This window comes from Mauremys mutica, chromosome 10, assembly GCF_020497125.1.
Source record: "Mauremys mutica isolate MM-2020 ecotype Southern chromosome 10, ASM2049712v1, whole genome shotgun sequence".
NCBI lineage: Eukaryota > Metazoa > Chordata > Testudines > Geoemydidae > Mauremys > Mauremys mutica.
The window spans coordinates 10,784,354-10,809,885 of record NC_059081.1 but is presented as its reverse complement, the minus strand read 5'-3'; the positions used below and the strand labels follow the sequence as shown (position 1 = coordinate 10,809,885).

Sequence of the window (25,532 nt, the reverse complement as noted above, 5' to 3'; positions counted from 1 at the left end):
ACACACACAAACTACTTTGCAACCTTAATTGTGTTATTTTAACAGAAAGCACTCAACAGTCAGGAAATGCCAGCCCCCATGTGCCTCTGCATTATAGTAGTTTTTAATTACATGATAACATATTAGTTTTTTTCCATAGGACTTTTGCCTCAATCAGTGCACAGAATGGACAATACTCACTTCAGGAGTGGTTATTCAATATTTTGTTTTATCTTCATTGCCCTATGGACTATTTTCTGCACATCATTCAAACCCTGCTCTGAAGACAGAATTTTGAATTTCCATGCTGGATCCTGTGGAAAAAGTAGTAGGTGACCATGTAATTAAAGACTATCATAATCCATACACACCATGGGGCTGAATTAAGGTTGCACACCATAATCTATAATAAACTAAAGTACTTTGGCTTCAGTCAGTTGTTGTTAATTTTAATAACACTTTTTTGGCTTTCCAAAAAAAAAAAATGCCTGTTTGCTCTTCTCTTTGTGGAGCTAAAAATAATTTGTTTTTACCAAAAGTCCCTTTTAGTGCCAATTGTCTGTCATGGTGGCAGAGTTCATCCCTTCACCTGAAAATACACAGATTGGAAAGTGCCCTTGTGGCCACCGGACAGTTAGGTTTTGACCTTTAGAAAAAGCAGTATGACGTGCATTGTGCTATCTAGTTCGTCATAGGGCGGCTCCAGCTTTTTTGCCGCCTCAAGCGGCAAAGTGAAACAAACAAACAAACAAAAAAGATTAAGCCACAATCGGCGGCACTTCGGCAGCAGCTCTACTGTGCCGCTTCATTCTTCGGTGGCAATTTGGCGGTGGGTCCTTCGCTCCGAGAGGGACTGAGGGACCCGCCGCCGAAGACCTGGACGTGCCACCCCTTTCTATTGGCCGCCCCAAGCACCTGCTTCTTTCACTAGTGCCTGGAGCCAGCCCTGTTTGGTCATGCATAAGTGCTGGCATGGGTTCCAAAGGCTACCATATGTTCATTATACTCCTCTTATGCTGAGTGATGTAAAACTGCTTAGGTTGACAGCTAGCACGTGTCTCGGGGAAAAGATGGGGCTTAATTTAGAATCAAGTAAAAAGCCCTTTTAAGCAAGCATGAGCAGATTTCTCAAAATGTCACCTGAGTCCTGGTGTGAACTCCAGGCAACGCCCCCCATTATTGTTTCACTTAGGGGATGTCTACACTGAAGTTAAAAACCCATGACTGTACCATGCCAGCTGACTTAGGCTTACGAGGCTCAGGGTAAGGGGCTTTCTAGAGGCAGTGTAGCTGTTTGGACTCCAGGACTCTGTGAGGTTGGAGGGTCCTAGAGCTCAGACTGCAGCCTGAGCCCGAATGGCTACACTGCTCAGCTGGCATGGTCCAGCCTTAGGTTTTGAATTGCAGTGTAGTAGACGTACTCTTAGAGGGAGAGGATCTAAAACTAAGTAGTTTTAGGAATTAAAAAAAATTGAAATGTGCAATGCTAATTTGAAACCAACCATCAAGACTTCACACGTTTGGATTCTTTCATGTGAGTGGGTGGGAGAGATGCTGAAGAGTTGAGCAAAGGTAATGGAAAGATTTGAGAGCTGCTGAGTTACGCCCGTACTGCACATGGGTCCTGTAGAGAGCAGAGGCCGAGCTACAGGTTCAGTGGACTCTCAATGAGAGCTTTAAGTCTCCAAGATTATTTTCCTGCTTAGTGGATTTAGTTCTACAAGAGGGGAAGGCATGAGCGGCTCCTGAAAGGTGTCAGGCTCCCTCCACTCCCATTGTAGAGAATGGGAGACGGAGCTGTTCAGGAGGCACTCAGCACCATGCCAGAATCAGGCCCATGGAGAGGCAAGCTGATTTTAGAGGTCTGCTCCAATAGGGTGACTGCTCTGTTAGCTAAAAACCAGGGGTTGAGCTAGGGAAGAGGAAAGAAAGGAATTTTGGGTGCAAATGTCTATGATTTTAACTTTGATTTAACTGAGGCCTGGTCTACACTGCACAGGTCAACGTAAGGCAGCTTATGTCGACCTTATTATGTCAGTGTACATACTACAGCCTTGTTCTGCCAAGGTAAGTGCCCTACTACACCGACACAATAACTCCACCTCCACGAGAGGCGTGGCACTTATGTCAGTGTAGTTAGGGCGACGCAGTATCTGTGGATAGCTCTGTGTACACACTGCATTCCTTACATTGGCTGTTGGCTGTCTTGTCAGCTTCACGACTCCATACTGGAGCTATGGAACCACCATATAAAATGTTTAATACCTCATACAGGTTAAATACAATGAAAGTCAAACTTTATTCTGGTGGATCAAGACTGGCAATCATCCTGTATTAAGTTATTTAAAATAAAGTTAAAAAGTCAGCACTATTGTTTTACACATAATTAGCATATACAATTTGAAGTTCTACAACTGATATCTGGAGTGTGTGTGTCTGTATGCATGCATCCGATGAAGTGGGTCTGTAGCCCACGAAAGTTTATGCTCAAATAAATTTGTTAGTCTCTAAGGTGCCACAAGTACTCCTGTTCTTTTTGCAGATACAGACTAACACTGCTGCTACTCTGAAATGTGTCTGTATGGTAATGAGTTTGAGTGAAGGGGACTTGACATTTATTACATTCTTATTTTTACTTGAAAACCTTGGAATTGCTCTAAGAATACAGGAACATTCTAGACCATTTTGTTTTGAACGGCATCTTTTGAACAAACCATTTCCCCAAATGCGTTACATAATTAATGTAAATAATGTATCAAAAGCTTAACCTATTCCATATACCGAAAAGTCGCTTAAGACATTGAATCAAAGGTGTCAAATGCAGTCTAGAATGTGGACTGAATTATATGTTTAATTATTGTCTGTGGTCCAAACATACAAAAATAAGGCCATATGTTACCTACCCTTAATGCACAGCAGAACTCCCTCCGATATCATTGGGAGCTTTGCACAAAGATCAAGGTAGAATTGTGGCATGTAGTTAACAATGAATGCCAACACTTTCTAACGGGGGCTCTGATTTTTTGAATGTCACAGTTCTTGGATGCTGAATCCTCAACAAAATCATTTCAGTGATGCTGCAGTTGAAGTCAATGAGAGATGTTGATCGTTGCTCAGTTGCTTTGATTTCAGGCTCCATGTATCTAAGATTGGGCACTTTAATTTTAACGCCATTTCGAAAGTAGAAAATAAAGTTGTTGTTGCAGTCAGCATCACTTGGTGGGAGGGGATTAAGGATGGGAAGGAGTGATATAGAGCACTTCCCAGGTTTACTGATATTTCTGTCTTTGTTTCTTGGCCATTTGAAAGTTCATTTACCAAATTTGCAAGCCCAGTTGTGGTAGTTGTATGCACAGCGTAGGCCCATCACTCTGACCTGCTCCATTTGAAAATATGGCCCCTGAACTGTCATAATCAAGATTAAAAGTTCATGAAAAACTGGTAAGTGTGTGAGGCTCACACCCCTCAGGGGCGTTGCTTCTGGCTAAGACAGTGCTACATTTGTCATTATGGTTATTAAGATAACCTTCCAAGAAACATTTTGGGGGGCAGGGGATTCAGTGAAAACTTTCATTCTGCAGAAAATGAATCTGTTGCTGGGCCAGATATATCCACCATGTTGGCCAAATCTAAGTCACGAGCCAGAAGCTGGACACCTGGTACTAAATAATGTTTAAGGAACAACTCATCACTTTTTACTGCCTGTGAAAAGTTCCAATTGGCACCGTTGAAACTAAACCCTTCTAGTCATGAAATGGGTACAGCACAGGGCAGGCGCAGTGGAAGCGTCCTAGACTACCTTGCAAATATGCCTCAACCTTGCTCTGTGGGTGCACACTTTTGCATAGTTTGTTCTTCATGCTGACTCATTCCTTAAAATCTTTGCTGGGGCTGCCAATGAAGCTGCCAATTGTTATGGTGGTGCTTTCCAACCATGTGGACAGTAGGAGGTAGACTGTGACTAGAGGCTGTCACATTCTTGGAGCTGAATAAAAAGGTAAAAGGCAGATGTAAGACTCTTCACCTTCCTTCTTAAATTTACAATAGCTTAGTTATTGCAACAAGTGTTCTCAAAGTTGGCATTATTATTTCAAAAGGCTCTTGACTTGAAACAGAAATAGTGATCTGCTTGTCATATATTTGACAAATGTTTTATCACTTCCTTTAAATAATCTGTATCGATCGGCAACTTCAAATAAACTCAGTCAGTTTATAAAGCAAGCAAGGAAATTAGAATGATTTGCACTGTTAGAGCAATAGGCACTCATATAAATCCATATAATAAAATTTTGGAACAGAGACAGCAATACAATGATCAGTCTTTCTCTCCCATTCTTCCCAAGCACTGTAATAAAAAATAATTACTCGTGACTCATTCAACGTAAAAGTAGGTTTTAAAATGTATCGGATCAAACAGATAGAAGACCTGTTAAATCATCTCATCCATCCCTTGTTAATAACTGTTGTCTTGGCTTTGTGCCGCCAGTGCAGCTAAGTGTGGATTAATATTCCTGAATTTACATGTGGTGGATTATTTTAGTCTTACAGCAGCTCTCAGATTTCATTACTTTATGATTGCAGTTAGATCGTGGAATAGTGTAGTCCCCTATGGAAAGTGGCGGAAGCTCTGGCACTGGGGACATTTAAAATGAGACTTGACAAAAGATTAGCTAAGACACTGTCTGGAACATTCCTTCTTTAGTTAATACATTGTAATAAAAGCCTTAATGTGTTTCCAATTCATTTTTAGACAGGGCTCGAGGATTTGTACCCAAAAGAGGATCCATTTCATTGTCTTTATTCTAGAACTGTCCTTCACCTCCTCTGAACTCTATTTTTCTGATTTTTGTTGTGATGCCTGCTGTGACACCCTTCCAGTAGCCATGGATTGATTCTAGCTTGAGCAATGCTGACAAGGGAGGCAAAGATCCATTTGAAACCACATCATGAATTCAATTTTACCACTTTGTCATACCACTGACATGCTGTTTTTATCTTAAGGCTTGGTTTTGAGAGGCGTTGAGCACCCACAATTTCCTTCAGGGTGTAAATTGTGGTTGTTAAATTGGGAGACTCTCTGACAAACCTACAAAGCTGGTTTCTAGGTTCCAGCAGCAAGAGTGCCACAAGAGGCCTCTAGTGCCATGTCAGAATTTAAGGGGAGAGATTGTCTAAAATATTTGGGGTCCTGATAATGTAGGACTTTAAATATTACAAGGCCACTCACTGAATTGCACCTGGAATGAAAAGGTGTACACATCTACATAGAAGATCCTTAAACCTCACCAAGCAGAGAGTAAATTGAGTTACCAAGCTGAAGGACACTTGAAGAGAGGACCTAAAACAAGCTATGTAGATAAGACAAGGCCTGATTTTTCACAGGTATTAAGCACTTGCAACTCCTATATTTTAAGCTTCTCAACTGAACACTATTGTTTAAAGCAGTGGTTTTCAAAGTTTGGGTCACGACCCAGTGCTGGGTCATGGAATGCAAGGCACTGGGTCGCCTTGCTCAGCACCCAGGGACCCTGACCGCTGGCCAGTAGAAACTAGTAGTCCCTACCTGTTCTGACACTGCACTGCGCCCCAGCAGTGGCCAGCAGCAGGTCCAGCTCGTAGGCAGGGAGGCCACATGGCTCCGCATGCTGCCCCCACCCCGAGCACCAGCTCCACACTCCCACTGGCCTCAAAAAGCATGTCGTTTCCACTAACAGGCATCATGCACAAAATGCGTATGCTTACTGAGAACAGCATAGAGCCCTAAAGTATGTGGAAAATTCCAAACACTGATTATGCTTTTCTGCCAATTGCTTAGAAAGGGTCTACTTGAGGAAATGTTATGGGGAGGTACCCTAAGATTATCTCAATTGAATCCCTGAGCAATGTTTTCAGTATCCCAGTGAAGTGCTTCTGTGCAAATAAGGAGTATTTCCTTTAATAATATCTCAGCCTTTTAGACGGTGCATTTAAAAAAAATCAGCTTGCAGGTTCTCTTGCATAATAATTCCATTTTATGAGCTTTGCTGTATGAAGAAGCCATCATTCATTCAAAATGGGAGTATTTGAAGTGAATAATTTAATTTACTCAGCTAAAGAGGTTCCCACTAAATATAATTTTAAGCTGCTTCTCCCTTCAATTAAAATTCAAGTCACTCTTAAATATTTAACCTCATTAGATGAGAAGAGTCACAAAAGAAAAACTGAGCAATATATTTTTGCTATACCTGATGTATGCATTTTTGAGTCTTTCATTTTGAGAATACAGCGTAAGTTGAACTACTAGTATAGACGTCTCTCATTAATCATTTCCGGTGTTTCAAGCAAGTTTTAGTGTTTAAACAAGAATCTAAATTAACCCAATATTATTTTTTAATGTTTTAAATGGGCTTGCCAGAAAAAAATCCAAGTTTGCTTGGGCAAACCAGGTAATTGCACACTCAAGTGGGCAGTTAGGCATGATTGTCAGATGTCTGTTGACCTGTGAAAGTTTGCCCGTTGTAATGTGTTCACCTGTTTTTATGAGAATCACTGCTGTGTCCTTTAGAGTTCAGAATCAGTATGTAGTGTCAACATGTAGAGTCAGTAGGAACAGTAGATATTCAGCTGCCATTGAAAATCAGCTGACACTTATTTGGGCTCCTGTGTATGGACTTAGTTCCCTAACGCCCAGGAACCCATGTCTGAAAATATGGACTTTATATTTAACAAGCAAGCACTGTCTGTGTTTTTACATTAAGGTTCATCCCGCCCAATTTGTTGGGTGATAGCTATTCACGTTCAGATGGGTTTTTTGTCAATGCAATTAGCTATGACACCAGACAAATTATGAGCACTTTGTCTACATGGCTAATCAGTGGGCTTTTATTTCTGGCACCATCTTCTAAAATTCCATACAGGTGGGGAAAAAAATCAACTCTTTTGACAGCTGTAAAGCAATTTAAGCAAAACGAATATCTAAGTGATATTTCAGTCCCTCTTTAGCCTTAAACCAAAAGCACTTGTAATATTCTTTGGCTTAGTTGCTTGGACATGCTAAGTTTGTTGCGCAAGCTAAAACATGCTTCCTTCCCATTCGGCATTAGTCTGCTAGTAGTTAGTAATGAAGAACAGGGGGACAGGAGGGTTCCTCTTTCTGCGTGCCTGAATGGCAGTGTTTGAGTTGCAGTTTCTATTTTAAAATGTGGGTTTAGTCTGAAAAGCAACTGTAAAAATGACACTTTCTTGTTCATGGACCTGCTCTGTGTATTCAGACAATCAGACCTGTTGATTTCAGTGACAAAAATATGTTTTCTCTTGTTCGTCCTGGAAAGCCTACCCGGCTTAGGGAAAATGTGCAGGATTCTGTTCTGCCTCTGACAGCATCACCAGATTGATAACTTATTTCCAGTTGCAGGGCCAAATTTTCGCCCTCATTTACAACTGTTCAATGCCATTGTCTCCAGTGTCATTGAACAAATGCAGTTGTGGGCAGGATTTGGCCAGCAGGCTGTGTATGGAAAGGATCCACATTAAATCTCAGTACCCAGGCTAAGATTGCAGTGCTAGCATTACTCCTGGGGGAATTCTGCAACAAAAAAATTAAAAATTCTGCGTACAATATTTTAAAATTCTGCATATTTTATTTGTCAAAATAACACAATGTAATCACACCAGTTTCAATTATTTTTGGTCATGTATTTCAAAATACCTGTCAGCAAGTATGTCTGTAACAATACAGATGACAAAAAAGATTCAAATTTCTTACTAGGCATATTAATACAGAACTCTGAGTAATAATTCATTCAAACTACAATACAGAACCGTAATTCGCACACCCCCTCAGAAGCAGTGCCAAGGCTTGGGACAGTCAGGGGTAATGGAGGAGCTGAGGGAGAGGGAAGTAAATTGCTGGGAAGGAGCCTGGGTGTGAACTTGGAGGGTTGTTGGGTATTGGGTGGGAAAAGTATGGAACAGGTTTTTTGTGGGGGACAAGGAGGGATTGTTAGGGAGCTTCCCCTATCCAGACCCTGGCTGACCCCTAGCGTCTCCCATTCAGGCAGGCACATCTGCCCCTGTCCCCATGTGTTCCTGCACCCCCATGTGTCCTTGAACCCCCTGTCCACATGTGTCGCGCTATCCCGACTCAGACACCCACTCTCCCCCATCCCCATGTGGCACTGCATCTCCCTCTCCTGTCCCTATGTGGCTCTGTAGCCCCTCCCCCATGTGTCTCTGTGCCCCCACCCAGCTAGTCTCCTGTCCCCATGTGTCCCTGCACCCCCTCCCCCTGTCCCTACGTGTCTCTGTGCCCCATCCAGCCACTCCTCTGTCCCTATGTGTCTCTGTGCCCCATCCAGCCACTCCTCTGTCCCTATGTGTCTCTGTGCCCCCACCCACCTACTCCCCTGTCCCCATGTGTCCCTGCACCCCCTCCCCCTGTCCCTATGTGTCTGTGCCCCCATCCAGCCACTCCCCATCCCCATGTGTCCCTGTGCCCCGACCACATGTGTCTCTGTGACCCCACCAAGCCACTCCCCTGTCCCTATGTAGCTCTGCACCCCCTTCCCCATCACCATGTGGCCCTGCACCTCCTTCCCCCCTGTGGCCCTGCGCCTCCACTCCCATTCAGCCCCTTCCCTAGTCTGTCCTCCCCCACTAGCCCTTATGAGCCCCTACCTGACCCCCCACGTTGTCTGTCTCCCCATAACTCCCGTCTCCTGACCTGGCCCGCTGCGAAGGCGGCTGCTCCCTCTCTTCCCTCGCAGGCAGGGAGCTGCTGCCGTTCTTGCGCCACAGCACCCTTTAGTGGGGAAAAGGCAGAGCTGCAGCAACATTTTGACAGAAGCATTTTTCTTTGCAAAAAAATAAAAATATGTGGGGCTTATTTATTATACATGCATGCAGTAGGGCAGAATTCCCCCAGTAGTATAGCATACCATCATTTTACTTGTAAACTAAACACATTTGAGCTAGAGTCATTGAGAGGCACAAAAACCCCATGGAATCCTACATCTGTCATCACTACATTTGCTAGAGAGTTTTAACACAGTGTACAAATTCTGCCCTCATGTACATGGGCATAACTCCTGTTGATTTCAGTGAGACTTGTACCTGGGTATCTGAAGGCAGATTTTGGTCCAGTCCATATTAAACCTATTTTATGAAGCTATTCTGCAGGTATGTGAATAGACATTTCAGATTGCAGATAAATGCATATTTTTCTCTTGGGACCTTTCAAACAACTCTCAGGGCTTTGTTGGACCTGTAAACGTGTAGCTAGCTTATTCAATAAACCTGAATGACCCTGAAGTGTATTTTAAATTACTTGCCAAAATACAGGAAATTTCCCCCTTCCCATTCATAGAGATGCATTTTCGTGTTAAAGGGGAACATGGAAGGGCTTGAAAAAGAGAAAAAAACAGATTTTGTTAGTAATGCTTAACTAAATGGATCCCCAATAAATAGTCTATTAATGTCTTATCCACTGTTTTGATGGCTGAAAAGTCTATGCTTATGCAAAATACTTGGCATGATAAAATTCCAAGAATGGGAATTTCAAAAACTGTGGCAAAATTCTACTCCCATTTAAGTTTCGCAGTGTTTGACCAGCTCTGAGCACTTTTGAAAATCCCACCCTAATAAGAGTAATGACTTTAAGAAAACGAAAGACTTCAAAACTAGACATGGGAGAGCAAAGACTCATGAAAGTAAGTATTGAGGAAGAAATGGATCTCTAACTATATAAGCCCTTCCTGTGATTGGAGGCAGACAACATCAGCCAAATTCATACATTGTGCAGGCTAGCAGTGCATTAACTTCAATGGAGTTGTACCCACCGGTCTGTCTGAATTTTGACCCAAGTGTGTATTGCATCACTTGTATGAGTAACCTTTTCTTAAAGGCACAGCAAATGCATGACAAAGATCAACTGAAGGAGAAGAAGCCATTCCCTTACCTTTAACTTTCCTATGTTTATTTTAAGACATGTATTTATATAAAATTGTGTTCTGCCCAATCTATCTGATAAATGATATAGAGACAGAGAATATTGTATTGGCTTGGCAAGGTTCTCCATCAAATATAACAAATGAACACTGTGCAAGCTCCTGTATGAAATGTCATCCTTCAGAATTCTTTGTTGTATCCAGGGTCATTCTGTTTCCTAACTGTTATGTTTCATTTTCCTTTCTTTCAGGGTTTTGAGGATCCCAAGGACAAGTAAGCAAATTTTGTCATAAATGTTTTGTGTTTCTGCATTCTTGGTTGTTTTTTTTCCCCCTAATGTGAAATTAGCGTTTGAGACAGAGGCCCAATTTCCAGCAGTGGAAACGGGAGTCCTCGTCTTTTTTATACACGGATGAAGTCATAACATGAAAAGTGGCAGTGACATTTCCTGTAGGGGCAGCTAATCTACAGGCACCACCTCCATGAGGGTGAGGACTAGTCCATTTCCAATTACCTTCTCTTTTAAGCATCTCTGTTGAGAATGTTGAGAAGGTGTCTAAGTGCCAGTTGCAGAACCTGTCCTAGAGAATTATAAATGATGCTGGCACACATGGCATCCTCTTACCCAGGGCGCTTCTTGTGCAAGAGAGCTTGAGCAGTAGCCGCTGCTGCTGCTATTATTATTTATTTATTTTGCTTTACCAGTTAAGGAACAGTAAGGATGGGCTTCAATAGGAATGGGTTCAGTATATCAGCTCAGGGAAGATGGGACTGGGGATTATAAAGTGGGAGAGGACAGTAAGAGATCCTCCTAGCTCCAGTAGAGAAATAGAGGAATCCCTGAGACAAGAGAGCTGAGGCAGAACTCTCACTCCCTTAGTGTTACACAATCGCTACACTTACAAGGGGCTCCCATGTCAGCTTGTCCATCCAGCAAAGGCAGTATCAATGCTCAGAGCTTTAGTTGGCAGGTCATTCATTTAGGGGAAGTGGGAGCTCAGATAGAAGAAACCCAGCCGGATAAGAGAGGTGTAAAATGAATTTAGAGTCATTCTACTGCTAGTGCCAATGAAATTACCTGTAGTAGGCGGTAATGTAGAGGAGCAGTTGGGCCAGGAAGTAAGAGTTAACTTGTGTACACTTACACTGGGCTCATTTCCTAAATGAAGCAAATGAGAGAAATAACCGAACAGGAGCTGTATTGGGATACTTGTGAATGAGGGTTCATATGAAAGCTATCCTACTGTGACACCAAACAAATGGATGACTCTGTTATCCACAACAGGCAGGGCCCTACCTTATAGTTATAAATCACTTTACAAACATTATCCAACCCTCGTAGCAGCCCTATCAAGTAACAAGGTAAGTAAGAATAGTTATCCCCATTTTAGAGGAGGAGAAGCTGGGGCAGAGAGGTTGCAACTTGCCACCAGGAGATGTTGTCAGAGCCAGCATTTGAACTCTGGAGTTCTTGGCTCCCAGTTCTGTGCTTAACCCACTGGGGTCATGCTTTTCAATGAATACATAAAGTCAAGCCCGCTCCATGAAAATTCATATTGAAACAGGGAAGCAAGGATGTCATCGGTGAACTTTGACATAAGTTGAAGGGAACAGCATTCCAGAGTTTTGGGCCCCTCCCTCCAGTACAAAGGGTTGTGACCAAAATCTTCAGAAGTGGCCAGTGATATTAAGTGCCTCTGTTTTTGGTAGTCCAACTTAGAAACATCTTGCTTGATTTGCAGAGACGCTGAGCACCCCACAGTTTTTCAGTAATGCCAATGGGAATTGTGGGTGCTCAGCACCTCTGAAAATTGGGCCCCTTTAAGGTCTCTCAAATTGAGACGACCAAAATCCCTGACTGCTTCTGAAAATGTTGGCCTGTGTGAATAAAAGACCAATTCTATCAAGTTATTTAGTCCCTGTGGTTCTAACAAACCTCTGTGACAAAAATGCTTAATCTGCTCCTCTCTCTCAACATTCCTTATCTTTTTCTTTGTTTGTTTTCAAAACATACCCAGAAGAAAATTTACATATAAAGGATGTTTTCTCTAATGATGCTGGGCCATTACGAGAAGGATATGGTAACAAGATGTTGATAATAAATTTCCAAGAAAGATGATCCTCTTTGGTTAAATTCATCTCTGGCAGCTCATTAAAATGAGTGATACTTGCTCTAAATTTTCCAGTTCGCTCAGGATCATATACCAGTTTATGCCTTAAATCTTTACTTGCTCGCCTCTTTTTTTGACTACGAAGTTGGCTCACAACAGAATTTTTTCTTGGCATATATTCCAGTTTGTTGTCGGTCTTAAAATCTGCTGGTTTTTTTAAAAAAGATTCTTCAAGATCATATTAACTCTGAGGTTTTACCTCTAAATTTTGAACAACAAAAATGCTATTAAGAATTAAATCCTAATAATTGCATTGTTTGATCTCACTACTGACATTAACCTGTTGCTCACTAAATGTGTTTGCAACAGAAGTAGAGGAAGAGGCTAGCAGTGAGAAGGAGGGGTGGGGGAAACAATCATGGATTAATTGCCAGTTGTGTTTACTAATAAAGTAACTTTATTACCAAGGTATTTTTATTTATGAGAGAATTTTTGTTGTAGAGGTATGATTAAAAGAACAGAGGAATGTTATTTGGCTGTAGGTCTTTGATGTGAATGAATCAAGCTATGTGGGAGCTGAATTGAATTGGTTGCCACACCCACTTGTAAAATATCTGGTTTTAGGGTCAAATTGGCACCTCCCCTGGAAGTGACATGGCAAAATGACAAGTGGCTCAGGAAGCTCCATGAGAGTCATGCTTGGGAATTTCTACTGATCTTTCCTGTGACAGGGCATAAATAGGTTGTTTCATGTCCTTTGGAGTAATGACCCTGCCCCCAGTAGAGTCTCTAGGAGAAGGTGTCACTCAATAAGAATAAAAATTATGGGAAGCAGGAGTTGTTAATTTTTTTGCGGGGGGGAGAGAGTTAAAACCCGATACAGTGGTGGACAACCTTCAGCCCACGGGCCACATGTGGCCCATCAGGCTAATCTGCTGGCGGGCCGCGAGACAGTTTGTTTACATTGACTGTCCACAGGCACGGCCTCCCACAGCTCCCAGTGGCCGCGGTTCGACATTCCTGGCCAATGGGAGCTACGGGAAGCGGCGCGGGCTGCAGGGACATGGTAGCCGTCGCTTCCCACAGCTCCCATTGGTCAGGAACGGTGAACCGTGGCCACTGGGAGCTGCAGGCGGCCATGCCAGTATAAACAAACTGTCTTGCGGCCCACCAGTGGATTAAATAATAAATAAAATAATAATTGGAGATATACCAATCTCCTAGAGCTGGAAGGGACCTTGAAAGGTCATTGAGTCCAGCCCCCTGCCTTCACTAGGAGGACAAAGTACTGATTTTTGCCCCAGATCCCTAAGTGGCCAACTCAAGGATTGAACTCACAATCTTGGGTTTAGCAAGCCAATGCTGAAACTACTGAGCTATCCCTCCCTGCCACCTGCTGATGGGTGGCCACAGGGTGCCTACCACTGCCCTAAGAGGTCTTTCAGAGTACCAGTGGGGTGGGCCTCCTCAAGTTTAAGCATTTGGATGTAGCTTAAATGCTTCCAAAAACAAGAATAATTCTGAAGTCTGTCTGACAGCAAGGGACCCTAACATGCTCTCCTTCCCCAGGACCATATAACCTATAACAATATCAATAAAAGTTTCTACACACACCCTTCATTGCTCGACCAGTGTAAAACTACTCTGCTTATAGGGACCACCTCCAAGCGTGAGTCTTCTCAATCCTTGGTATCTGTGGCAAGAAGTATACTGCTAAAGGTGATGTGGACTAATGTCCAAAAGGAACTGCTCTGAGGCAACCAACTCAAGGCTACCAGACTGTGACAGGATAACACTTCGAGTCTCTGGCTGGATTCAAACCGGGGACCTGGTGGTGAAATGACCCATAGGCCATTACTAAGCCTGAACCAGCCAGCCACAGTCAAAAACTACCCAAAGTGGTAGTTCTCCTTTCCAATTTCTCCCAGGCTGTGCTATTAGACTGGAACTTTGCCATCTCAGTGAGCCTCAGCTAGATTCAATGAGTTTTAACCTTGGATTCTTAGAGAAAATTATTGCAACTCTCATGTGATATAAAAATGGCTAAATTTAAATTGTCCAAATCTAGAAATAACTAGCAGGAATTTTGAATGCATTCTGTAAATAGGACTAGTAATTTCCTTGCTCTTTTTATGAGGCTAGAGAACAGGATTATGATAATTGAGCAAAAATAAAAAAATGGCTCTTTATGTACTTAAGCAGATGTGGTTTCTTTAAAACAAACATCTAGAAGTAAATTGAATTTCCTTTCCTCCACTCCAATCTAAATTGCATTTCAGAATGGAATATATACTCGCTGATGGATTAAATAACTGTGGTGTCCAAAAATAAAAACAGTCCTTCTCCTTTCACTGACCCTTGTTGAAATGCAAACCTTTGCTATAACAACATTAAGGAACTGAGACAAAGACCATTTGCATTTGCCAGACTGCCTCCTGTTTGAATGCTGGGGATGTATTGTAATGACTTGTCTATTGTATATATGTATCACTGTCTTCTTTTGGTTGGAATTTCAGTGATCAGTGGTGTGTCCTAAGACAGTGGGGCCTGATTATTATTTTTTGTCAGCTATGTGCAGATCCTGTTGACTTAAATTGAAGTTGTGGGTATTGAGCTCTTCTGAAAATCAGCTCCAATAATGCTAAAGCTAGTGAAAAATCTCCTTTAATTCCAGTGTTGTGGGGCATTGGCTTTTGAAACAGAAGTCCTGATTATGTTTTGGCAGCTGCCATGAAGTTCTAAATGGCCAATTTTGCAAGCATCTTACTCACACCTACAGAGGTCTATTGGCCATGGGTTTGTTACAATTCATGCAATATGCCTGCATTAGCCAGTGTTATATAGCACTGACAAAACCCAGAAAACTCAGCCGGCAATACCATCTTACATCCTGCCCTGTTGTGCTTTAGGTTTCATTTTTTTAGGAGTGTCTGAACAATGGTTGATTTTGCCTAACATGGGCTGTATATTGCCCTGGAATCAATTAGAATTGCAGTTGGAATCAGAAATCACATTAGGGTCTGTCCTAATAGAAGCTATATTTACTTGGGCATCATGGAAACTGAGCAGAATAACAAAATTTCAGCTTTAGCTTTTAATTTCTGCCTCGTCAGTTTAAGCCAGACCATTAAAGAGACCATGTCAAGCTATAAAAATTCTGACTAAGGTTTTTCAAAAATGATTAGTGCCTTACTTTTTGGGTGCTCAACTTGAGACACCTGAAAGGAGTCTGATTTTCAGACTGTTGGTTTTCATCACTATTTGAAAATTACATCCCTTTAAGATAGCTCTATGTAGGTATTGGAAAAACTCTGGTATGAAAAAAGCTGTGGGACTGAAAATCACTAATCATTTGAAAATCTTGGTCCATATGTTTGGAAAGTAGGATCTGACTCCACATTGCCTTGCCACCTCGTGTCATCTTTTCTCTTAGCTCAAAGGTATAAAATAATATCATTTGCATAAGAAAATGGTTTGACCCAAGAACCTCGGGATGCCATTGCTGCCAGGGCTGGCACAGATCCCTGAGGTGGTTAGGGGTACAGAGATCCCCTGGGTTCCCCAAAAGAATGTCACGCAAGGTCTCTAATGAAAGCCTGTGTCGCACTGGTCATCATGACCATTGTGAGATGCATGTACGGAGAATATGTGAGGAGTTATGTGTATATATCTAAAATTGTCATCTCTGTAGTTACAAACAGGTCACTCAAAGGTAGCGTGTCTTGAGATAAACTTCTCCAGACAGGGTATGGGAGACACTTATCTCCACGGGGGCTACTGTGTATTGTATATCCTACAATAGGAGTCTGTTAACATTTTAAGGCAACTGCTAGTGAAGAGCTGGCAGAGACTTGAGAAGAAAGTTAACAGGAAGGTTAAACAGTGGGGGAGGGACCCTATCTTGAGGTGACCTTCAAAAATCTGTTCTGGTATATTTGGAGGTGCAAAGAGACACTCTGGTATCCTTCGCCTAGGAAGTAAACTGAGAGCCAGTTTGCTTCATGAAAAAGGGATCTCAACCAGGCTCGGTTGAAAATGCTGGAGAGAACATTGGTTGAGATGAACTTCTTAAGACAGGAGGATAACTTGTTTGCAGTGGTATAGTTAGTTATGTTTAGGCTTTAGAGTACATGTTATGATGTTGTTTTATATGTAACCATTTGTTCCCATCTTTCACACTGGTTTTTATTGGAATTTCTATTAGTTTGTAAATACTTTTTTCTTTTGTTTTATAATTGTACTCAAGTGCTGTGCATAATACAGGAGCGGTGGTCTAGGGTGAAACAGATAAACTGTGGTACACTGTTCTTTTGGGAACAGAGGATCTGGGATTTCTGTGGGTATCCAGTGATTGTGGTTGGATTCAATAGGGGAACACTTTGAAATGATTTAGGGTGCATCTATAGTGAACTTGCAAAGCAAAGAGTCAGCTGGTGTAGCCCAAAGAAGAGTGCTTGAGTGGCTGACAGGCTGGTTGTGTTGGGGAGCTAACACCCACCTGACCAGGGCCAGTGCTACCATTTAGGCGGACTAGGCGGTTGCCTAGGGCGCCAAGATTTGGGGGCGCCAAAAAGTGGTGCCCCCCAATTTTTTTTTAAGCATTTCAGCGGCCGCTGAGGGAGAAGGAGTCTGAGCTGCCGCCGGCAGCCCAGGGATTCCCCTGGGTCAGCGTGCCGTCGGCAGCCCAGGGGTTCCATTGCGCAGTTGCTGCTTCACTTCTCCCGCCTCCCAGGCTTGCGGCACCAATCAGCTGTTTGGTGCCGCAAGCCTGGGAGGAGAATTAGAGCAGGACAGTGTGCTCGGGGAGGACGCGGAGCAGAGGTGAGCTGGGGTGGGGAGGTACCGCAGGGCTCCCCGGGCCAGGGGGTGGGGAGCTGCCGCAGGGTGCAGGGAGCTGCCGCGGGGGCGGGGGGGCGCACCTCAGGTCGGGGTGGGGGGCGGGGAGCTGCTGCAGTGCTGGGGGGGGGCGCAAGGTGGAAGTTTCGCCTAGGGCACGAAACTTCCTTGCACTGGCCCTGCACCTGGCACAAGCAAGACTGTCATGCTGGAGGCAGGCGGTGACGAGGAGACTCACAGCCCTGGCTGCCCCAAGAAGTGTCACAAATGGAAAGTTCCGATTTGGTATCAATTTATACTTTGCCGAACTGTAAATAACTACACAGGAATGACACAGTGGAGAGTCATGACCAACACCTTTAACTGTTCCTGACAACACTGTAGATAATCAAAGCTGGAGAATTTTTCAAGTTCTGAAATTTCAAGCAGGGGCAGCGTGCGTCAGATTTTGACAATTTTTGTGATTCCCCCCCCCCCACCATGTTTTTTGACCAACTCAGGCAATAACATACATGGCAGGAATGAAATATAGGGAAAAAACAAAGCACAAGAATAATGGAGGGAAAATCCATGTGGTTTTAGAGGTTGATGTATGATAAAAAGACACTTTCAAGGAAAGCAAACACCTTGATGATAGGGAAAGACAGCTATATCAAATATCTTAATTGGGTGAGGACAGACGGATGAGGACTGACAATGTATTGGATAGCTGATAACATTTCACCTGGAGATTATCCAGCTAAAGTGTGTAATAAATGAGAAGCGATGAACGTCCAGGTAGCTCTATGGTGAACTGATTAACTCCTTTGGGACCCTTTGCTGAAAAAAGATCAAGCTGAGTGCACTGCAAAGTTCCCATTCTCTTCCATTTTTGTGACATCCTCAGGAACACCCAAGAAAGCATGAACCCGGAGGATGAGGTGGATGAGTTTCTGGGTCGTGCAATCGATGCCAGAAGTATTGATCGGTTACGCTCGGAGCATGTTCGCAAGTTTCTCTTAACATTCAGGGAGCCTGACTTAGAGAAGAAGGTAAGATTCCCCAGTAACTACTCTCTCGGGTGAAGAAAGTCTATTGTTAGTTTTGTTTGTCCAATTTAAGCTTAAAATCTTCTTCCTACAGTTTGGAGTTACTTCACTTTTTTTCCCCCACTTATCACTTCAACTCCTTTAGGGAAATTTTGATTTACCTGCTTTTAGAGGGCACAGCGTATCTGTTGAAGGAAACATTTGATAGAAATGCACCATTGGGTAGGAATGCATGCTGAGTCATTTCTCTCTCACCTATAGCAATAGTGAACTTCAGAGTGAAATCAAGATATTCTTGTGCTCATTACTGATCACTGGAGGATGTGTCGTGGGTGGCACTCAAAATTATACTCTTTCTGAACTGCACTGCTCTCTTCTACCAGTTTAGGAGAGGAAGGGTGATCTTGAGGCTAAGGAACAGGATTTAGGAAATCTGGATCTGGCACAGATATCCTGTGTGATCTGGGGCAAAGCATTTAATCTCTCTGCCCTTCAGTTGCCTGTAAAATGGAGACAATACTACTTCACAGGGATGTGAGAATAAATTCATAATAAGTTTGGAGGCACTCACATACTGCAATGGTATGTACCATATAAGTAAATAAATTATTTTGTACGCACACGCACTGCTTAGGGAAAATTTAAGCTCTGCCTTTTTTAATCCTAAATAATGTGAGCCTTAGGGCTACGTGAGCTGTCTTTAGGATAACCCTTAATAATAACAATAAAAGGTGAGCCATATTTTTAACAGGAAAAACCACATCTATACAATTTTTATTGGTCAGGTTAAGTTTGAGTCTGCTATTCTATCACTATGTTTAGCAATTATGTTTGTACTGCAAAAAGAGGATACAGTGATTAATCTAGTTAAAGAGCAAGAGGTCTTTGCAGTAATTGCAGTATTTTTTCAATTCTGAATGGATCACGTTAGGGTTGATCAGAAGTGTAAGCATGTTATTTTCCCCATTTAATTTTAAAATGTTAAGAAAACTGAATGGTTCACATATCTCAAGGGCCTCCTTGTTTCACAGCTTAGGGATTGAGTTTGTTTGGACTAAGAATTGCAGTTCTAGCAGCACAGATGACACGTTTAGGAAGTGGACACAGCTCCTCTGTGACTGACGCTGATCACTAATCTGAATGTTGTGAATTCATGAGAACCTGTGGCAACCTCACATTTTCATTAGAGCCAACTAAAACTGCACAAACATCTTTTAACACTGGCAGATTCCATGAAAAACAATGTTTTCTCACTAGGCTTGAAAGAGGCAAACAAGAAATTGGTGTTTTCACAATAATCTTTCACTTCTGGCAAAACGCAGTGACTTTTGATGACACGTTACCTTTTAATGCATGAACAAAAAATTGCGCTGGATTCTGTTCCAAAGAAAAGGTGAAGGGGGGGGGGGAACCCCGTCTCAGAAGGTCTTTGTATCATATAAGTTGCACCCATCAATTCTACCTTGGCCTTTGCTAGGTCCCCAGATCCCTGGAGGGCAGGCGAATTGTTCTGGAGCATCCATGATCCTGCTCCAATTGGACTACAGCTCCCAGCTATCACTATTATTATTCATATTGCAGCAGCACTTACAGACACCAAACAGGGATCAGGTCTCCATTGTGCTAGACCCTGTACAGATACAAAGCGAAAAGTGGATCCCAAAGAGGTTACACTTAAAGTGATGCCCCAGAGATTTTAGTTTAAACAAGAGATTCTCCTTCTGAGTGATCCCAAAGAAGGTGTGTATATAGCAGAGAGCAGTCTGGATATAACCCCAAATAAACTCAGTTTAGGAGCCTTAAAAAGCTTTGGCCATGTTTAACTATTTATCCCCACTGGAGGGATCCCCGGATGGAATGAGTCAGCATCTCACAGCTGTGCCCTCTGGTCCAGATTTATCTATTTTGACAGACATCAGGAAATGGACGAAATATAAATCTTCTTTCCATCTGCACAGGACCTTTCCACAGCCCTGAGGTCTTTTTGGAGGGAGGGGGCCCCAAAATATAGCCTAAAGTAAGGGGAAATTTTCACACTTCTCTAAGTGGTAGTTCTGCAAGTGGTGCTTCTTGGGGAACCCAGAGGGTGCTGGGTGCTGAATGAGGGGTTTGGTGGGGCATAGAGGGTGGTTATATGTGTTACCTGTGCTTATAAAAGCCTGTTTACTTCCTCGCAGTACTCCAAGCAAGTGGACGACAGATTTGGAGCCTATGTGGCTTGTGCCTCCCTCGTCTTCCTCTTCATCTGCTTTGTCCAAATCACAATTGTGCCCCAGTGAGTCGCTTTCTATCACTTTTTCTGCTTTCTGGCATTTTTTCTCTGTCCTTGAGGCTTCAGTGCATCAAAAGGAAGCAAAAGTCTTTAAATAATGCATGCCTAAGTAATGTACAATGTTCACTGTGTGCCTTCATTTCCAGCTATGGTATATTATGCTTGGCATGCAAGGATTTTCATTTTGCTGGCATGATTTTTTTTTAATATTTACCTCTCATTTGAGAAGTTTGATTTAGTATATTTGTAATCCCACATAAAATAAGATCACTAGAATAGAAAGGGTTGTCTACTGAGGCAGTAAAGTCTTTGTAATACAAGGCTAGAGTGGGCCTCTGTTGAATGCAGCTGAGCAGAGGAGGACGGGGGATAAGCAATCCACCACAATCCTCTTGTTCAGCCTACTTGGATCTTGGGTCCAAATACTGTTGCAAATCTCAGCCCTGCTCTATGACAAACAAATGAATGGGGAGGTCAGAGAATGGGCAGAGCAGCGTTTCAAGGGCTGCAGTCATTTATTCACCCTCTCCCAGCCAGGCAAGAGAGGCAGTGGGAAGGAGTTGTGCTTCGTGGGTGTGTCAGAGATACAGTGCCTTCTGGACTGGTGCAGCGTATGCATGGCCCTGTGCTCAGATGGATGCCTAATGGCACAACCTAGCCCAGGGGATCTTCTCAAAAAAGATGATGCTTCAGAATTTTCATTTCTATTATTGAAAAATGAGAAACTAAGTGTGTTTGTGTTTTTCAGAGACCATAACTGGCTCAGTAGCGATGCTTTCTCATGAATTGGGCACCTAAAAATAGAAAGTGCTCGTAAGATAATTTTAGAATCAGTCACTTTTAATCTGAAGAATAATATAATTGAAGAGTCAGAAATGCTCCAATTTATCTTCTTGCAATCTAAGAAAGCAAAAATTCATTTTAAAAAGACACAAGATTAATGTCTGTCTGTATCACAGAAACAATATGATGTTTGAGGTCACTCTTTCTCCTCCCCCTAGGCAAAAGGACAGTTGCCACTGCTCGAGGAATGATAGAATCAACAAAGCAGAATAGCAGCAGCAGAAATACAGTGTGTAAAGAGACAGATCCATTTAAGGAAATCAGAGGCTGAAAACTGAAATTAGGTCAATCCCTGCACTTTACACATGCTTAATAATCACTAAAGCTGTTCTTTTCATGTTTGCCCAGGTTCTGTAAAGGTTTACACTTTAGATCAGCTGACTTGACACTGCTGCCTTGAATTCATACCTTTGTGAGAGAAGCCCTTTTAAAAGGGTTTGGTTTGCCCATCAAGGTCTACATGGGGGGGGGGGAAATCGATCTAAGTTACGCAACTTCAGCTACGTGAATAACGTAGCTGAAGTCAACATACTTAGATCTACTTACTGCGGTGTCTTCAATATGGTGAGTCGACTGCTGCCATTCCCCCGTCGACTCTACGTGCACCTCTTGCCGAGCTGGAGTACAGGAGTTGACGGGAGAGCGCTCAGGGATCAATTTATCACGTCTAGACAAGACACGATAAATCAATCCCCGCTGGATCAATCGCTGCCCACCTATCCAGCCAGTAGTGAAGACGTATCCTAAGCAGTGTGGAAGCCAGGAACTGACTGACATGCATTAAAATCCCCTTCAAATCCTTGTTAATTATTTCCTGGCTTCCACAGCAGCTACCGGACTATTTAATTAGAGCTAATTTAACATTTTAAAAAAGGGTTGACAAAAAATGTCAGGGTCCTTGGGTGTCCTATTGGCTGGCTTTCTTTGTTCTGTATTACACAAGGAAATCGGAGCAGCTTCATCATGATGTGGCATATGCTGTATGCCTGCCAATCTTCTCTTATGGGCAGAAATATTTGATGTTTTGACATTTTATTTCCAGGTGTTTTAGAGATTCCCATAATCTTGAGCACTTTTAGCTTTCCTCAAAAGAATCCACAGGCAGGATACTGGACCTTATAGGCAATTAGTCTAATCTGTATGGCAAAACCTGCTGGGCTTGACATTTCAGACCCCAAACTGTATTTATGTGCATGCCCAAATCTGCATGCATGTTTTTTCTAGTACGGAAACCCATGGATAGGAAAGTCACTGAGATTTAGGATGCTAGATGCCAAAGTCTTTTGAAAATGGGACTTGGATGCTTTTGAAAATTTTACTCTGTGCCTCATGAGTATAACAAAATGAGTTTCCTGTCTGCAAAATGAGTATAACACCACTTCCCTATCTCACAGGGGTGTTGTGAGAACAAATACATTACCGTTTGTGAGGTGCTCAGTTACTCTGGTAATGAAGAACATATAGCTGCCAGAGATCAATACATGAGCATTATTTTTCCATATATATTAATAGTAGCTAACTAGCAAGACTGACTGGAAGTGGTGTGGGTTACCATAATAACATACCATCTCCAGAGACCCAAACTCATATCTGAGTTGGGTTACAAGCGAACCTGAATTTGGCGGTTCTAAGGTTCTGTTCCAGTCTGTAGAGGTCATCTGTCCACATAGCAGAAATATAGTATAAATGGGTAATATCTGCTTAGGAGAGGACTAGAATACCAGAGGAGTTGGAGGTCAGTGGTCAAGTGCATTGGCTGAGCTATGTAGAAGAGGACTCATTTGCCAGCACCATCAATCACCTTGCTTTCACAACCATTAAATTCATCCCAAAATTAGAATCCAAAACACAAACACCTGCTAGTTGTGTGCAAGTAGTACTTGCATGCAAGTAGTGGTGAGAACAGAATAATACTCACATTGCATGGGAGTTGTTAAATTCTCCACCATCCTTTGGATAGCTTGGCAAGTCTGTAGGCTGATTTGGTTTCTAGAGTAAACAAAGCTTCATGATTCATCTTTGGACCAGATATATATTTCCATCACACTTTTTATTCATTTTTCTAATATTCTTAATTGCATGAGTGTTGTCTTTACTGATGACAGCAATTAACAAGCAGCTGCAGCCATGTGTGTGTGTGTCGCCATCAAATGCTTTCATGAAATATCAGCAGAATCTGAAACTTCAGACAAAATAGCAACAATCATTTGTGATAATAAAGAGGAATTGCCTTAATGAATGCCTTGAAGGCTCAAACAATGAATTAGCAAAGACAGTTGCCTCTGTCCTGGAAGAACATGGAAACCAGCTGGCTTTGGTGTGTTTGGTCTTAATGTCACGGTGCTAGATAACCTCATTGAGAATTTAAAGTGTTGGGATGGGAGGGGACCTGTCTCTTTTGTACTGAGATCAGAAACTTTAAAATGTTATTGAATAATTGCACGATCAAAACGAAAATGTGTACCACAAAGCTGGCTTGGAAATCCTGTTTTCACTGAAAGGAAGAGTGGAAGGAGATGGGGCACAATGCAGACTCCCAGCACTGCTGCTTTATTCTTGAGTGCTCTGAGGCCCACTTAGCCACCTTTGTTCCTGAGCTTAGGCGGGAGGGCAGCCAAAGTGGTAGAGCAAAGATTCTCCATAGGAGAAACCAGGTAGGCTTGGCATCTCCATGACCTTGTTGGATGTGGGCTATTTCTCTGTATTGTCCTTCTTAGCCAGTGCAGGGTTTCTGAGTCCTTCGCAGAGGATGCAAATGAAAGGATGGGGATGGACCCATAAGTGTGACTTGAAATATGTCTCCCCCGCGTATTTCACATGCACTTGGCTGCAGAGGCCTCCATTCTAAAGCGCAGCAAGTTTCTCGTCCAGCAAATCTGATATCCATTGCCAGCCTGTAACAAATTATTTTGTCATCTCTTCTGGCACATGAAACGTTTCTCAGTCTCTCCGCTGTCACCCCAGCAATTTAAAGGGAACAGGGAATTTCCTTATTCAAAGCATCTCCTACCTCCTACTGCCATCCTAGCCAGAGAGAAAGCCCATACCACATGTCATGGTTTGTACAGATGTACTAAGGCTAAAAGCAGAGCGATAACTGTTCTATATGGTGTAAATCTTTAAAAATCCCTTTCTGGTTTCAGCTCTACATTTATGTTGGGTTTTTACCTGACCAGTTTTTTGATCCTGACCACAGTGGTGTTTGTTTCGGTCATTTACTCCTGCGTAAAGGTGAGTAATGAGATTTCTCTATACTGTCCTTTGCTGACCCTGTTAGTATAACCAGTCTGTTTCTTAAGCTAATATATAACATCCTTGTATTTCATTAGCTGTCCTTTCCCCACCGTTCTCCATAGGTAGATGCACTTACATACTACAATGATAAAGGTTATAGAAGAAACCTTAGATAAGACAGAATGAGCTGAGGTCATGTTATGCTAGGATCGGCATAGTTTTCCACTGTCAGAAGTAATCAGCCTCTCTCCTTGTGGATCTGTATGTCTATGAAGTCCCCTACAGGCACTCTTATTTTAACTTTAAAAGAACAAAATTCCCAATGTGGAACCAAGAACACTGACCCTGCGCTTCCTCCCCTTAAACTGCCCACAGAGCCAGCTGTGTATTGTCCCCTGTGGCACAGGCTTGGTTTGGTAGGCAGATAATCAGAATAAGAATAACATCAAGGAAATATGTCTTGAAGAGAAATAAAAGCATAAACATTTAGAGCTTTCTCAGCCTGTCTCAGGGTACGTCTACACTTACCTGCCGGTTCGACGCGGAGAGTTCGACTTTTTGGAGTTCGAACTATCGCGTCTGATCTAGACGCGATAGTTCGAACTCCGGAAGCGCCGCGGTCGACTCCGGTACTCCACCTCGTCAGAAGGAGTTGGCGGAGTCGACGGGGGAGCCGCGGAGTTCGACCCCGCCGCGTGTGGACGGGTGAGTTGTTCGAATTAGGGTACTTCGAATTCAGCTACGCTATTCACGTAGCTGAATTTGCGTACCCTAATTCGAACCCCCTTCTTAGTGTAGACCAGGCCTCAGATGAGCATAAACAGTAATCAGTCAGTGATCTCCTTTTTGTAACTGGTGGTGGATAAGCAAAGAAGGATGGTTGTAAAACAAGTGTTAAGTATGCTCAGCCTTCCATAGTAAAACTCTCCTCTGTGCTTTTGGGAAGGCCGTGTGTTGGTGCTGGAGTATTTGGTCTGATGGTCTGTTGTGTCTGATGTTTTGTGGATTCTCCCATTTTGAAAGCCTCTGAAAGTTCAGATCCAGACTTCAGGGAACCACACATCATGGCTGTACCCAACTCTGCCCCTAACAGGCTAAAAGAAATAACTCAATAGCACTTTTTTTTTCTAGGAAAAAAATCTGCCTGATATCTGCAGCTCTTTCATTCTGGATGCTGTTGGTGGTACCGGTCTAAGGAAGGCACTCTTGGCAGATTTTATTGTTAAAAGTTAGACTTCGGCTTTTCCTTTAATATGGGCTGTGAAATATTCCCAGTGAAACTCCAAAGGCCCTAAGCTGTGTTAA

General features: G+C 42.7%; 1 protein-coding gene across 2 annotated transcripts in view; it reads left to right on the top strand.

Annotated features, from left to right (window-relative positions):
* The window catches only part of ADCY5 (adenylate cyclase 5), a 298,584-nt gene that overhangs the window by 239,566 nt on the left and 33,486 nt on the right, over positions 1-25,532 (top strand). For both annotated transcript variants that reach the window (XM_045031720.1, XM_045031719.1), the window contains exons 10-13: positions 10,154-10,176; positions 17,737-17,881; positions 20,056-20,153; positions 24,137-24,224. In XM_045031720.1, the coding sequence (XP_044887655.1) occupies positions 10,154-10,176; positions 17,737-17,881; positions 20,056-20,153; positions 24,137-24,224 (354 nt within the window). The remainder of the gene's footprint in view (positions 1-10,153; positions 10,177-17,736; positions 17,882-20,055; positions 20,154-24,136; positions 24,225-25,532) is intronic.